The 14,753-nt window shown below is 40.3% G+C and overlaps 1 protein-coding gene across 1 annotated transcript; it reads right to left on the bottom strand.

The window, feature by feature from the left end:
• Positions 1–2,658: 2,658 nt before the first annotated feature.
• Positions 2,659–4,673, bottom strand: LOC109154703 (polyprenol reductase 2-like). The gene is made up of 5 exons (XM_019302437.1): positions 4,455–4,673; positions 3,765–4,111; positions 3,432–3,666; positions 3,150–3,248; positions 2,659–2,772 (listed from the first exon to the last, which is right to left on the bottom strand). Exons 1-5 carry the CDS (start codon positions 4,608–4,610, stop codon positions 2,659–2,661), a joined length of 951 nt encoding a protein of 316 aa, XP_019157982.1. The 5' UTR covers positions 4,611–4,673.
• Positions 4,674–14,753: the final 10,080 nt, after the last annotated feature.

A 14,753-nucleotide genomic window follows, 5' to 3' on the forward strand; every position in this document is an offset into this window, starting at 1 on the left:
TACATGTGGCAGTGTGGTGAAAAATACTCGTTTTGGTTTCCCAACAGCACGTTCTGTGTTCTTCAAAGTTAGCCGCAAAGACCAAACATTCAAGAAGTCTATATCCAGCTCGCCGTTGCTCAAAGTTGAGAAGTGACGCCTTGTTAGGTAGTAGTCACCATAGCTGAACAACAACTCACTACAACACCAAAATAATAATAATAATAATAATAATAATAACAACAACAACAATAATAATAATATGAACTATCTAAGTAATTAAAAGTTTGTTATAAATATACGTGTTCAAACATACTCTTCTGGGTGTTCGTTAGACACACTCAAGAATGCATAGTTTTGAGATGATTTTTTCCCGGGGAGTTGCAGTGCGTATAAAACCTGCATTCTGTGTCCAGTATGGTGACCTCAGACAAAGAGGTTTGTTCCTGAATCATCGCTGGGGTCTCTTCCTAACAGTCACGTCCTCAACATCAGACTCACTTTCTTGCATGGCACTGTTGTTTATATATCCACAGTGTTAGAACTTTATATCCATAATATTAAACCTATATGTCCATAATAATAGAACTATACATTCACAGATATAAAATGTTCATAATTTTATATCTATATATCCACAATTTCAAAGCTATATGTTCACAGTTGTAAAAATGTTCATAATTTTATATTCATAATCTTAGAACTATAAATTCATAACGTTAAAGCTAAATGTAAATAACAAACTGTCAATTTACCGATCAAAGTCATCAACATCAGCATCAGCAGCAGGGGCATGATGAACATATCTTTGAAATGGGACTCTAACAAGTGGAGGAGTTACTTCTGCTCCCAAGGGCGTTGACAGTCCTGCATCTTCTCCAATTTGTTGAACCAAAGCATCCAATGGTTGTTCCTCTTCAACTACTTGCTCTGTTTCTTGCTCATGTGGCTGCGGTTGGGATTCATTGCAGTTTATTCCCAAATCAAATGATGGAGCTTCAATTTCCATGGTTCTTGTTGTCTTCTGAAACGCTTCCACCAACGAATCCACTGCAGCTGTGAAGGTTTCACTCCCAAAGAATATGTCATCCAACTGAGAGGCAGTTGGAACGGAAGTCGATTCAATTGCACTTGTAGCACCTAGCGTGTTTGATATCCCTGAGAATGCTTTCTTCATCACTTCAATAGGTGCGCCCTGCTTTCCAATTTCAAACATAGCTTCACCAAACTCCAGAACATTTGATGCTAACTTTTGGAGCACACGGGTCACCCGGTCAACACTTGAGAGTGGTCCTAATTGTTAGGACTAACTACCTCTTTTTGGGGAACGATTAGAAAGCAATTAGTATAAATACCCATGTAATTACTTGTTAAGACATCACTTATTCTCCTGTAATACACAAACATTAATACAATCTCAATCTTTGTGACATACATTTCTTGTCTTTATCACTTCTCATTTACCGTATTCATTCGTTCCTTTAATTAATTGGGTTATTTGATACGGGTCCGAGCCAATTTAATCCATTAGATGTAATTAAAAAAAAATGTTTTAAACAACTTTTTTAAATTTTAACATTTTGGAGCAATAAGTTGTTACAAAAAACTGATTAAACAAACACTCATTGGTTATTTAACCAAGTCAAACAAACCAAAATTAACCGATAAACTAACTATGTTACCAAACAGGGCCACTATGTTTTGAACTTGTTAGTATGTACAATCATTATTACTAACTATTTGTTTCAACAATTAACAGTTCAAACCCTTAATTTGAAACTAAAAAGAAAGTTGAGACTTCATTATGTTTGAAAACAAAATTTGATTATTAGAATTTTAGGACAATATAAAATATAACATGTATATACCTATAGAGTAAAAACTTTCACTGCATGGCCTGATTGTATTGAAAGGAAGGAAAAAAGAAAGAAACAAAAAATGACTCACATTTTTACTAGATCAATTATAATATACTATATCAATAAAGAGAGAAAAATAAAAGTACATGTAATATTCATCGTTAAGCAATATTCTCTCAAGCCTTAAGCAATATTCTCTCAAGCCTCACATTGCTCGAGACTTGTCTACCAACTTCCAAAGTTATGTTATTCCTGCTTACGCCAGATTAATCTAAAACCCCATATTAAACCCCCAGAACCCTTGCTTAAGAGGCCCATGTTCCGACCGCTTACCTGTACACTCTACACATAAGGGGTCTTTGCAGGTTCCTAGTGGTTCACCATTCTAACGTGACATGAAAATTGACTAATTTATCCCTGAGTTAATCAAATAAAATCATGTAAGATGTTAAAAATTTTGATCCATATACCATAATTGCTATAATAAAACATGTATGGCTGTTACTTACAGGCTCATCAACCTGCAGCTAATTACATGTGTTAGAAGTGTATGCGAGTATAAGAAGAATACGCAAACCTTGATCAGGGCAACTGATTAAAACCCGGAAGAACTGCAACTGCAGAGAGCACGATCATCAATATATGAAGGGCAGAATGGCAAAGCGATTTCTGGGGTAGTTGTCAAATTTATGTAGATACCATCTATGCGTTTCTGCGGCTGCCAAGATGAGATTTACAACCTATAGACAATGTAATTAATCACCTTAATTGCAAAAACAAAATATACTCGCTAATATATACGTATGCCTGAAACACATGATTAATGTGTAAAGGATAAGCGTTTTTTTTTTCCAACTAGTACCACAAAAGTGAGGAGTAGCCACACTGTGAAATCCAAACATCCACTTGCAACCACGAGACCACCATATATAACCTTCAGTACATGGAAAAACCAGTAATGACGTAAATATTGTTGAGCATAATAACATATATATAATATATAAACATAAATGTGCAATCCAACTATCAGCTTAAGCTTTTAGTTGAGATGGAGCACATGCTTCAGTTGGTATCAAAGCACACACCTTGCCAAAAGTCACGGGTTCGAATCTTTGCATCACGCAGACTATGATCCATGTGTTGCTTGGAGCCCGTCAAAAGTAACCGGCCCGCACACATGAGGGGCATGCTGAACTAGGCTTTTAGTTGAGATGGATCACGTACTTCAATTAATCAAATTCATATAGCATGTGCCAGCATGTTTTGGAAAAGTAAAGAGTAAAGGAAAGCTAATGAATGAAAAGGATTTACTATCTCAGCCAGATAATGTGGAGACGAAACATATTCAAACCAATCACCATGAGGGATTATGTAATCATCGAATTGTTCTCTGTTCTTCCGCAATTTTTCCCAGTTCCATACAAGAAAAAAAGATACATTTTATAGGAAATTTTGATGTGCTTGAAAAGGTAGCATTACACTAAATCCCCTTCTGCTCTACAAATCATACAAACGGAAAATCATGTTGAAAAGAAGAAAACAGACCAACAAATTGAATCCGAAAAGGAGAACGAAGAAAGGTTTGAATATTACCAAAATAGCATGGCAATGGTGCTGATGAATCCAACCCCAAAAGAAAATAGCTGCACCAACCCATGCATACCATCTTAGTTGCATCAGAGGGTTTACGAATTCCCACCAATCAAACTCGGCGACTTGAATTCTCTCTTTCCCTTTAGCAATAAACTCTTGGACCAAACTCGCTATGAATTCCAAAACCTCCAGAGCAAAATTGCAGCAAAGCGATAAAGGAGCAGCTGTGTAGAAACTGGCATCATATCATGAAATAAAAATAACATTTAGAAGGCGTCTCATTTCTTCTCATCTACAATAACAATCACCATTATAAAAGCTAGACAGTCTTACAATAAGCCCACGAAGTAGCCAAGAATGTGCATTCTGGCAGACGGACTGTATTTAAATTCATATATTGACTCAAAAAGACGTCGCAATGCCTGGGTTTCCATTAGTAAAAGCAGAAAGACAGATAGCAGAACTTTGCTTCTATTTTCCTTTGATGAATTTGATGTATGCAGGGAAAGAATGTGTGAGCCTCCCGTCAAATCGCTTACAATGCTAGAAAAAAGTGATGACTCAGAGATTACTGTTGTAGTCGTATATGCATAAAGTGACATTGCAACCAGCAGAAGAGTGGTCCAAAGAATAGCAAGAATATAAAAATGACAGAAAAATTTCCGAGGAACAGTAAATTTCTGCACTTCAATAAAAAAAAAGTTTGTTAACAAGTTACTTAGCATAATGTTCACATCAAGCAAGATGGATTTTTAAAAAAAAAAACGAACTAGGAAACGAGATAAAAGGAACTATTTATCCGTACATGAAAAAACAATTCTTTAAGCAAGGTAAAGTTTAATTCATCCATAAAAACAAAAATTCAGTAAAAAAAAATTATATGCGGGCAAGTAACAAAAAGCTAAAGATGGGCACAAGGTCACCATTCAATTATCAATACCAAAGGTTCACAACAATCTGACTAAACATTTTTTTTTTAATTTAATTCAAATTTTATTGTAAATTAAAATGTTAATCACTTACATTGTTAGAAGATTGCATGATCTTGCCTCTCTTAGCGAAACCCAGCAGGAATTCGTGAAAGCAACGAAGCTTAGAGGAAGGAATCAAGGCAATGAGAATGGGTATAATCGCTGCAACCCATGCTGCTCTCGACATGGTAACCAACCCCAGCTCCATGGTGAAGGTAAAACCCTACTATATATCCTATTAAGCAATATCTTCTCAGTCTACTATCAACTAACTCTGCCCAGCAATAACTCTGCAGTTGGAAGGTGAAGAAGTGTTCAAGTACTGAATTTCAACAAGAAATGAGTTGAAACAGTGAGAGAAAAGACGTATCAAAGATTTTGCATCCCCAACTTACGAGCTCAATTCTATTTTTATATGTCTCAAAATAATTGAGTTTTAAACTGTACTTCAAAGAAACCTAATGCATAACAACTATTGATTCAATTCAACCAATCAATTAGTTTCATGATAATAGTTGACAGATTTCAACACATTTACAAACTACAATTTAACATTCAACATATGGAAATGCATTCAAATAAAATTCAATTCACATTCTAATGAAAATAAACCACAGTTCCATTTGATTAAGGTTTCATCAAGATCCTACCACCAGTCCAATACCATAACAGTACTACTGCTGCAGCCACAGTTTTATCCCTCGTCTCATTTTTTATATGCAAAACCATGGCTTCTGTTCTCCCATCGTCCTCTCCACAACAATCAGCCAAATTATTGCAATTTGCAGAATAATAATATAAGATAATAAGCATTAAACCCGTTGCCCGATATATGCTTGCATTAACCCACCCCTTTTATGACTTTCTTACAATAATTACATATGACATATTTATTTTTTGATCCGTAGTCACTCCAAGATTTCCTGAACCACTGCCCGCACTACTTTTGTTTGAATGATTAATCATTTTTTATAAACAATCAATCTACAAATAATTAATAATATTCAAACAAATTAATATTAAAAAAAAATTCTAATGCCTACTGCCAAGTTAATATATATACACACAATAACAGTGGCACACCATATATAAAATATATACACACAATAATAGTGGCACTCCCTACCTACTGCCAAGTGGCACTCACTGCATACTGCCTACTATATATAAGATATATACACACAATAACAGTATAACACAAAGCACAATATATATATATATATATACTCTGTAACAGCAGGCTAACAACATACCAAAAAATGAAATAAACAAAAGAAGGCAGAAAACGAGGCACTTTAGGTCGCTGGAGGGGAGGTTGTGCCACAACTCACCCAGTCGGCAGTCGCAAGTCGCACGAGGAGGGTCGCTGGTTTGTGGTTTCATTTATTATTTTTAGACTTCTTCTCCTATTTTTAATCAAATTAGGGTTGGGTATATTTTTTATTGGGGTTGAGTGGGCTTTAAAACATAATTTAGGCTCTGAAATACTACTTGGGCTAAACAATTCGCCTCATTTTTACACCTGGGCGTGTCTGAACGCAAATTATGCCGTGCAACCGAATGCACCTTGCAAGGTGCATACGGTTGCAAAACGGCGCCGTTTTATTAAAAAACGACACGGCTCGCATAAAAAATAATTAGATGGCCGTTAACGGCGTTATTCATATCGTATTTGCGGTTTTTGCACGCTTTCAAAGTTTTGGTAGTTTGGCGTTTTGAGTTTAGTATACGTGAAATCGCAATCGCAATAGCAATTGCAGTCGTTTTTCTGATTTTGTGTATGGATCATATGATGGAGGAGGCAGTAGATCAGAGAGATCAAGCAGTTGATGAATTGCATACGGTTCCAGGTTATTTTGCATTTGGTTTTTTATGGATTTGTGATCGTTTGCGATTATTTTGATTGTTGCAGTGTGATATATTGTTTAGGTGTTTATATTTAGTGTGATTGTACACAACGTATGTGATGCTGGTCATTCTAGTTTGAGATCATTCGTAATTTTTGGGTGTTTATGTGTTTATGGTTTTCTGAATGAACGAAATATATATCCATAATTTTTGAACTATATAACCAGAAGTTGTGAGCTATATATCCAGAATTATAATAGTATATATCCAGGATTTTGTGAACGGATACTCTGTTCTGGATTGTATATCCATAATTATTGAACTTTATGTCCAGAAATTGTGAGCTATATATCCAGAATTCTAATACTATATATCCAAAATTTCTAAACTGATACTCTGTTCTGGCTTGTAACATTATGCAGTCAGTGAAGATGTTGTTGTTGATTCATCAAGTTCATATCCAATAGAGTTAGACATTGATGGTTCTTCTTCAATTCCAGGTTTATATGTAGTTTTATATGCTCATAATTCACACTGTTCAGCATTGTTATATTTTCATTCTTTTTCCATGGAAAATGTTATTCCTTTTGTAGAGCATGGCTGGATTTATTCGGCATTCCCCGCACCCTCTACTTAGGAATTATATTTTCAATGGAATGTGTATTATTTGTTATACTTGAGGTTATATATTGCATTTGCAGTTGATCATAAATAGTTGAACTTGATGTTTACACTTGTGTAAAATGTTATGTTCACTGTTGTACAAATATTCATAACTTTATATCAATATATCCACAATCTTAAACCTATATGTCCATAATCTTTGAAATATAAATTCATAAATATTTGAACTTTATGTTTACACTTATGTAAAATGTTCATAATTTTATATCCATATATACACAATCTTAAAGCTATATATCCATAATATGAGAACTATATATTCCGTGAATTTCATTGATCAGAATTTGCAAAAATTGCAATAATGTTGTTACAAAACAATCCGTGAACTTCATAGATCAGAAATTGCAACAATTGCAATAAAGTTGTTACAAAACAATGTTTGATCATAACAAAAAACGTTCAATGATCTTTGCACTTTTACTTCTTCTTGTCTTCAATCTTTGCAGCTTTTATGACCTGGCTTACGACGGTGTTCAGTTTTGATGTGATGATACAAGCAGCATACTTTGCCCAACTCACAAATGAAGCTTGCCTGTAAATTAAGAAAAATAAATAATTAGTTTATTGTAATTTTGTTATCTTTTTTTAATGTAGTTTGAATGTAATATATTTATGTTACTTTTACATTTGTGCGCATATGTTTCCTGAACCCAGGATCCCAGTTTTCGAGAGCTCCACCCATGTAAGTCTCCATATGCCGCATTACATATATGCCACAGTCGGTGACATTTTCAGCATTTTTCCAGTCCATGGCAAGGAACTCTACTGGCATGCTGTTCAGTTTGGGAGTCAAGGTGGATTGTCCTGCTGCCAGGTACGCCTTGAATGCTTCAATCTGGTAAAAAATTAGCTCAATGTTCATAATGTTTTAAATTCAATATATAGGTGACAATAAGGAGTTTTTAAATATAATATAAGCTACCAGTGTATATGGACAGTCCCCATATTTATCAAGCTCTGAAACACCAGCAGGCAATTCCTTGTTGTCTATCACCTGAACCTTGGATTCCTTGACATTTATGCACACAACAAAGTAGTGTGTATTGTAACACCCCGAAATTTCAAAAAACTTTTAAAGACTATGTAACAAAGGTAAATGATCATAAATCCCAAAATGCCTATAAAAATACGGAGTGTTATGCCACACCCGAGCTAGAGAACTCAGGTGCACAGGCTAAATTCTAAAACCTCAATCAGTATCAATACAAAATCATGGCACGCAGGCCGAAAGGGAAAACTATCTAATCTACGCCCCAAGCTTCTAGCGCGCTCCAGCGATCTACTCGTCTGTGCCTGAAAGCCAAATATATCTGTTCAGCGAGAGATGCTGGTAACCCACTCCAACGCGTTGAAATACAATACATATAGTTATATACATAGATATACGAAAAACCATTTCGAAGCATGAAGATGTATCCTAAGAGACTCTAGCTTTCAAAACAGGGAATAGACTCGACAGATAGGGATACGCACAGTCAACAGTTATACCAAGCATATACAGTTTTCCAGCATAGAGAACAGGCACGATAGATAGAGACAAGCACATAACCAAGCATATACAGTTGCTAGCATAAATCCTATAGTCACGTTCTCAAAACACACATAACAACACCTTATCCATATCTCATCACATAAGCACACTTTGTTGGCGCCACAGGACCAATCGCATGCCCATACATGAGGGTCAGCGCATATAGCTCTGACACGGCCCCGCAGCACCCTGCCCCGTATCGCAACACGGAGGGGTCGATCGCAACCGACCGATGAACCGCAGCTCATCATAGTTTGATCGCAACCAAACAGTGGACCGCAGCCCAAGAGTATGTCATCTGACCGCAGCCAGGAAATATGAACCGCAGCTCATGTAGAAACGTTTGATCGCAACCAAACGGTGGACCGCAGCCCAAGAGTGTAAATCTGACCGCAGCCAGCTTCTGAACCGCAGCTCAGGAATAACCAATCCGATCGCAACCGGATTGGGATATCATGCACACATAACACATAGCAAGCACATGCAACCCACATTAACACATTGGGAAGGGGGAGAAAACGTATAACAAAACCTATGCGTGATCCTTCACATGCTAAGGATAATCCTAAGGGGTTCATACTTCTTTCACCTGGGTCAACGGGATACTGATTCATCTTGCATGCAGTATATAAGACTCGTACAACCTACGAACGGTACCCGAAATATCAAACTAGACAAAGGCACGATAGACGGAGTCCGTTGGGACGCCACGGGGATCGGGGGAACATCAAACGGGGAAGCCGGAATCCCATAGCAGGGTATTTTCCAGCGGGTAGCCGGTGGGTGAGGGTTCACCCGCCGGTGGCGTAACTCCGGGCAGCGGGTGCCCGGCGGGCAACTGCCCGCCCGCCGGCTGCCCGCTGCCGGCGTTGCCCATGTTGGCCGCGGGTAAGTGGCGGGTCCCCTACCCCCACCTACCCCCCACTGACTCTTTTTTCAGCAAAAGCGCCCCGGGAACCTTTGTGGAACCCGAAACCATGCTTAGACACTTTCAAACGCAATTGACAACAATACGTAAACAATTAATGGATTCAAAAGCAAGAACATACGGCACATAACCTATCATGCTTTTCTAAACATAATCAACACCCAAACATACGAATTCCCACCCAATATACTAAGAATAATACCATACGAGTTCCACGATACAACCGAGGGTTCTAATTACTTTCAATTCAACAAGAGCACAATTTATCTTCTAATATCAAGATTCCGTAGGAATATCACATAAACATCAAGAACATCATATAATCATCAAGAATATCAAGAACACCATATAATCATCAAGGATATCTAGAACACCATATAATCATCAAGAACCTTTCATCATCAAGATTACCCATGGAATCATAATACCAATTACCAGGATCAATATAACGAATCATCAACACACAAGCATATGGGGGAAATCCTGAGAGGGGAATCATAGCTATGAAAATAGGTTTTGTTGAGACATGGGTTACCTCTTAGCCTTAATTAATTCCTTGGCTATGAAGGGTCTTTCTTTAAGCTTTCTTCTTTCTTGATTTCTCCTAGGGAAATTCTTGGAATTCTTGGTGTAGTGAGAGATTATTGTGGTGGGGGTTCTAGGTGCCTCCTATGTCCCCTATTTATATATCTAAGAGTCCTAATTAGGGCCCAAATACTATAGGCTTGTTAACTCTATTCCTTTTAGGACTAGGGGTTGGGTTTAGAGAAGAGGGCCCACGGACTATGGTGGGCCTTTTCCTAATTAATTATTGTAATTTAATTCTTTCTTTTGGGCAATTGGTCAAATGATTGATTGGTCTTAGGGGTCGTAACACAGGGTGTTACACTCTCCCCCCCTTACGAGGGGCTTCGTCCCCGAAGCCCGGTGTGGTAGTCCATTCTTTCACCCCTAGACATCCCGCATCTTGGCCTCCTGGTTTAGGAGTGTGGCCCCACGTTTTGTCTTAGCTGGGGTAGGCTGGACTTCTGGTGGTGTTGTGATAGGAAAGTTTGGGTCTACCTCGGTTTCCTGCTCCTGAACTGGACACCCCGTGAGTGCCCAAGGTGGCCTCGATTGCTGCCACCCTCTGATCTAGTGCGCGTGTCGTCCGGATCAAGGATGAGAACCCTTCCTCCATGATTTGGTTTTGCCGGTTGAGTTGTGCGAGTATGCGCTCATTGATTGAGCCCTCGTTCTGCTCCCTTGGGTCCCCTCCCGACCGTGGGTGCAATGATGGGTTAGGCTCGTCATCCTCCTCCTGATCCTCATTTCCCTCCAGACCCCCACAATCTTGCATTGCTCGTTTGAGCTTTTTGTTGGAGATGTCCAATCGGTCAACCAACTCCCTACGTTCCTCCTCGGGTTTGAGACAAATTTCCTCGAGGGTGACATACTGTCCTCCCTCGGTGTAGTAGATATCATTGCGTCGGAGGTTCTGGGCATTAAAGATCATGCCATTCGAGGTTTTAACCTCGGTGTGGCTTAGGTCCACCCCCTTCTTTTCCATGATCCAACTTAGGATCATCCCGTAGGGTAGGCTAAGCCGGTTGCTTGTTTTGCAAAACTCCATGTGTTTTAGCATGAGGGCCTGCAGGTTGAACTTGATTTTGTGTTTCAAGAGATAGGCAAAGGTGCACTCCAAACTCCCCACGTCCTTGCTCTTATTGTTTATGGGCTCTGCTATCGGTTACAATCATAACCAATATCTTTTGCTCCGCCGTTAGCCACTTCCTATTCGATCGTGTGGCCGAGGTGAATCCTTCCTCTCTCCTGAGTAGGTACCCGAGGTAGTCCTTGTACCCCGTACTTTGGGTGTCAATCCACCCCTTTCGGTCATAGTTTGACACACCCGTGGTGGTCAATTTCAAGAGCTTGGCCAAACGGCATTCGGAAAGTATGATTTCCTTGCCTCGGACCTTAGTGGTGATTTCTAGTTTATCACCTCGTTTGATGGCCACCAAGTGTTGATAGAACTCTTTCACCAATTCGGGGTATGTATCCCCCTTGATGGTGAGGTATGTATCCAAAAGGCCTTGATAATTAAGCATATCGACCAATTCTGGAGAAAATTGGTCGGGTTCAAGAGCTTTACCTCCGATTACGGTATAACCGGCATTGCTCCATTCCGGGGTACGGGTTCCGAGGGGTTTCTTTGGCATGTGATGCTTTACGTGATGGTGACGTTTTCCGGCGAACTTTCCGGCGAGACTGCGGTGGGGGCTCCGGTGCGTTTTTCCGGCGGGTCGTCGACGGTGCGGCTTTGTCGTGAGGGGGGCGGCGGCGGCTGGGCTCCGGTGTTGGTTTGGGCGAAGGGGAGTGGCGGTCCTTGGTGGCGTCGGGTAGTGGTGGCAGCGGGTTGCAGCTGGGCGGCCTCCGGGCGAAGAGGGGGCGGTCGGCTGGGTGGCGGTGCGGCGGTATGGGGCTGGCGGACGGCGCTCGGCCGGCGGCGGTGATCGGCTGGTGGTGGTGTTTGTGTGGCTGCCGGAACTTCTTTGGTGGGGCGGTGAGGTGAGCGGGAGAGGGAAGGGGAGGAAGTGAGGGAGAAGGAGAAGAAGAAGGGGAAGAAGAAGGGTTTTTGATTTGGGGATTTTGTGGGTTTTAGGGATTTTGTAGGGCTTTAACAAGGGAGTGTTCCCTTGAGGTTTCAAGAAACACCCTTAGCCTAGTGGTCAAGACCTTGATCTTGTAAGTGAGAGGTTAAGGGTTCAATTCTTATTGGTAACACTAAGCCTCTTTTTTTTTTTTTTTTTTTTTTTATGGTGTGGCCTTTGTCTTTTTCCTTCTTTTGTCTTTTAGTGGTGGAAGGCTTGGCTTGTTTGTATAATTTTAGTTCCACCCCTCCGTAAGCAGGATCGAATTCCGATCTAAGCCTTTATTTATAATAATTCCGAAGTAATCGCTAAATAAGTAGTTTTACTATGAAAGTGATTACAAGGAATTGCCGGTTTATCCGAGACAGAATTCGTCTTCTTGGTTTTCTCCTGCGGGGTTTGCGTGGTCCTCGTCTTCTGGGGTTAGGTTCCCCTCCTCGAGATTGCTCTCGTTCCCGAGGTCGGCTTGAGTGCGGCTCATGACGAATATTTTCCCGGGAGCACCGTAGTTTCCTTGGTGGGTGGTGCTTCCGTGTTGACCCGTGGTGGTGGGGCGTGGCCTTTGGGGTTGAGTGCACTGGAAGGCCTTGTGCCCTTCTTCTCCCCAGTTGAAGCATCGACAGGGATTGCCCATGCAATCTTTCCCTCTATGGCCTTTGTTGCATTTTGGGTAGAGCTGTCAAAACGGGCCAGCCTAGCCCATATGGGCTGGCCCGTCTCGGGTTCAACTGGAAACGGGACGGGACGGGCCAACCCGTCTTTCCACGGGTTGGGATTTTCCTAACCCAACCCGTGTAGGACGGGCTGACGGGCTAAACGGGCCAGCCCGTCAACCCTTTTTTTTTTTTTTTTTTTTGTATTTACATTATTAAAATATTTATTGTTATATATATATAGGTTAAAAATTGAACCCATAACCTCTAAGTTAGTACTCAAGATTATTTCCAATCAACCACATCACCCACATTAACCACAATGAACAAATATGTATATTTATATATATACAAATATGTATATACACATATAACATATACTGATATACACATATAAAATTAGATTTTAGTTTTTAATATGTAATTATAATTTATTTAATTTATATTTAATACTAATATATTTTACATGTAATATTTTTTATTTTGTAATTAAAATTTATATAAAGATACAATTAATCGTATTAATTAATACTTGTAATAAATGTAATATAAATTAATTATCAATTATATATTTAATAATGCTTGTGAATGATGTAAATAGATATATAATTATATTAAAATGTTCAACATGTGTTCTTAGCATAATTGGTTTCAATATTAGTAATAACTTGATAACTTAAGTAAAAGGTCAATGTTTCAAGTTTTGTTAGCAACAATGTTTTTAAATATTAATAAAATACCCAATTATACAACACATTTGGGGGTGGGATGGGTGGGGATACGGGTTATACGGGCCGGCCCGTGTAACCCATGGGCCAACCCGTATAACCCGTATCTCCCACGGGTTACACGGGACGGGCTGGAAATCCTCCAACCCAGCCCGTGTAAAATACGGGTTAAACGGGCCCAACCCGACGGGTTGGGCCCGTTTTGACAGCTCTAATTTTGGGCAAGGGAAGCTTCTTGGGTTTGCTTCATTGTTCCCTAGGGACGGTCTTTGGTTGGTCAGGTTGCTTGGTCTTGTGTTGGTGTCGTTCCTGGTTATTTTTACCGGTGGTGCTCCCCCTCCGGTGTTCCTCTTTCGTATTTGCTCCTGAACCCCGCGCTGGAGTAGTTGGATTCGATAGAGATTGGCGGCACTGGAGTAAGCCTCGTTGAGAGTCCGATGTCTGCTTACCACTAGTGCTTTTCGGGCTTCGAAGTTGAGGCCCGAAACGAATCTTTCTATTTTGGTTACTTCGGTGGGGACTAGCTCTGGTGCGAAGCGTGCTAGTTCGAGGAATCACTTGTGGTATTCCATGACGGTGGCTGTCCCTTGTTTTAGATGGAGGAACTCTTCGTACATGGATGCTTTTACGTGTGTTGGGTAGAATCGTTCTCGCAGTTGCGTTTTGAGGTTTTCCCAGTTGAACCCTGGTTCTTGTTGGTAAGCGGGACCCTCGTGGATCCACCAAAGATCGGCCTCGTGTCCGAAGTAGAACGAGGCTATCTCCACGCGACGTTCTTCTGGGCATTCCACTAACCCGAGAATTTTGTCGAGGGTCCGGATCCATTCCTCCAGGATCACGGGGTCCTCTTTTCCTGAGAACGTGGGTGGTCGATGGTTTGAAACTTGTCGGGCGACGTCTGAGTTCGCGTTTGATGGAGGAGGCGGGGGCCTGTTGTTGCGAAGAGCTACGTCGCTTAGTGCCTGGGCGACTTGCGTTAGTTGTTGTAGTGTTTGGGTCAGGGGGTCGTGTGTGGCGGGTTCTGGAGTCCTTGATTGTCTTCTGTTTGGCGCCATGCTGTCGTCTTTCTGGGTCAATGTTTATAAGAACGTTAAGTTAGAGCTTGGTGCTCTTCTTTCGATGCGATAAGCGGGGGAAAAAGTTCTCTTTAGATAGGGGAGGGATAAAGTGAGGGGAGGTTATGTGTAGGTTTCACAATCTCACCGCGCGTCTTAGGATTCCCGAATCCTATGTCCCTAAAGTTCAAGTCTATGTCCTAAGGTCTGTCTTAATAGTCTTATCCTAGGGTCAAACTTAGGCTCTGATACCAACTGTAACACCCCGAAATTTCAAAAAACTTTTAAAGA

Source organism: Ipomoea nil, unplaced genomic scaffold (assembly GCF_001879475.1).
Source record: "Ipomoea nil cultivar Tokyo-kokei standard unplaced genomic scaffold, Asagao_1.1 scaffold2653, whole genome shotgun sequence".
NCBI classification, from domain to species: Eukaryota; Viridiplantae; Streptophyta; class Magnoliopsida; order Solanales; family Convolvulaceae; genus Ipomoea; species Ipomoea nil.

Bases quoted from the DNA above. Each gene is read 5' to 3' on its own strand.
- LOC109154703 (XM_019302437.1), bottom strand. From the start codon at position 4,610: ATGGAGCTGGGGTTGGTTACCATGTCGAGAGCAGCATGGGTTGCAGCG. The intron at 4,112-4,454 runs GTAAGTGATTAA...ATTGAAGTGCAG, and splicing joins TCATGCAATCTTCTAACAAT to AAATTTACTGTTCCTCGGAA. The intron at 2,773-3,149 runs GTAAATCCTTTT...CATGTACTGAAG, and splicing joins CACATTATCTGGCTGAGATA to GTTATATATGGTGGTCTCGT.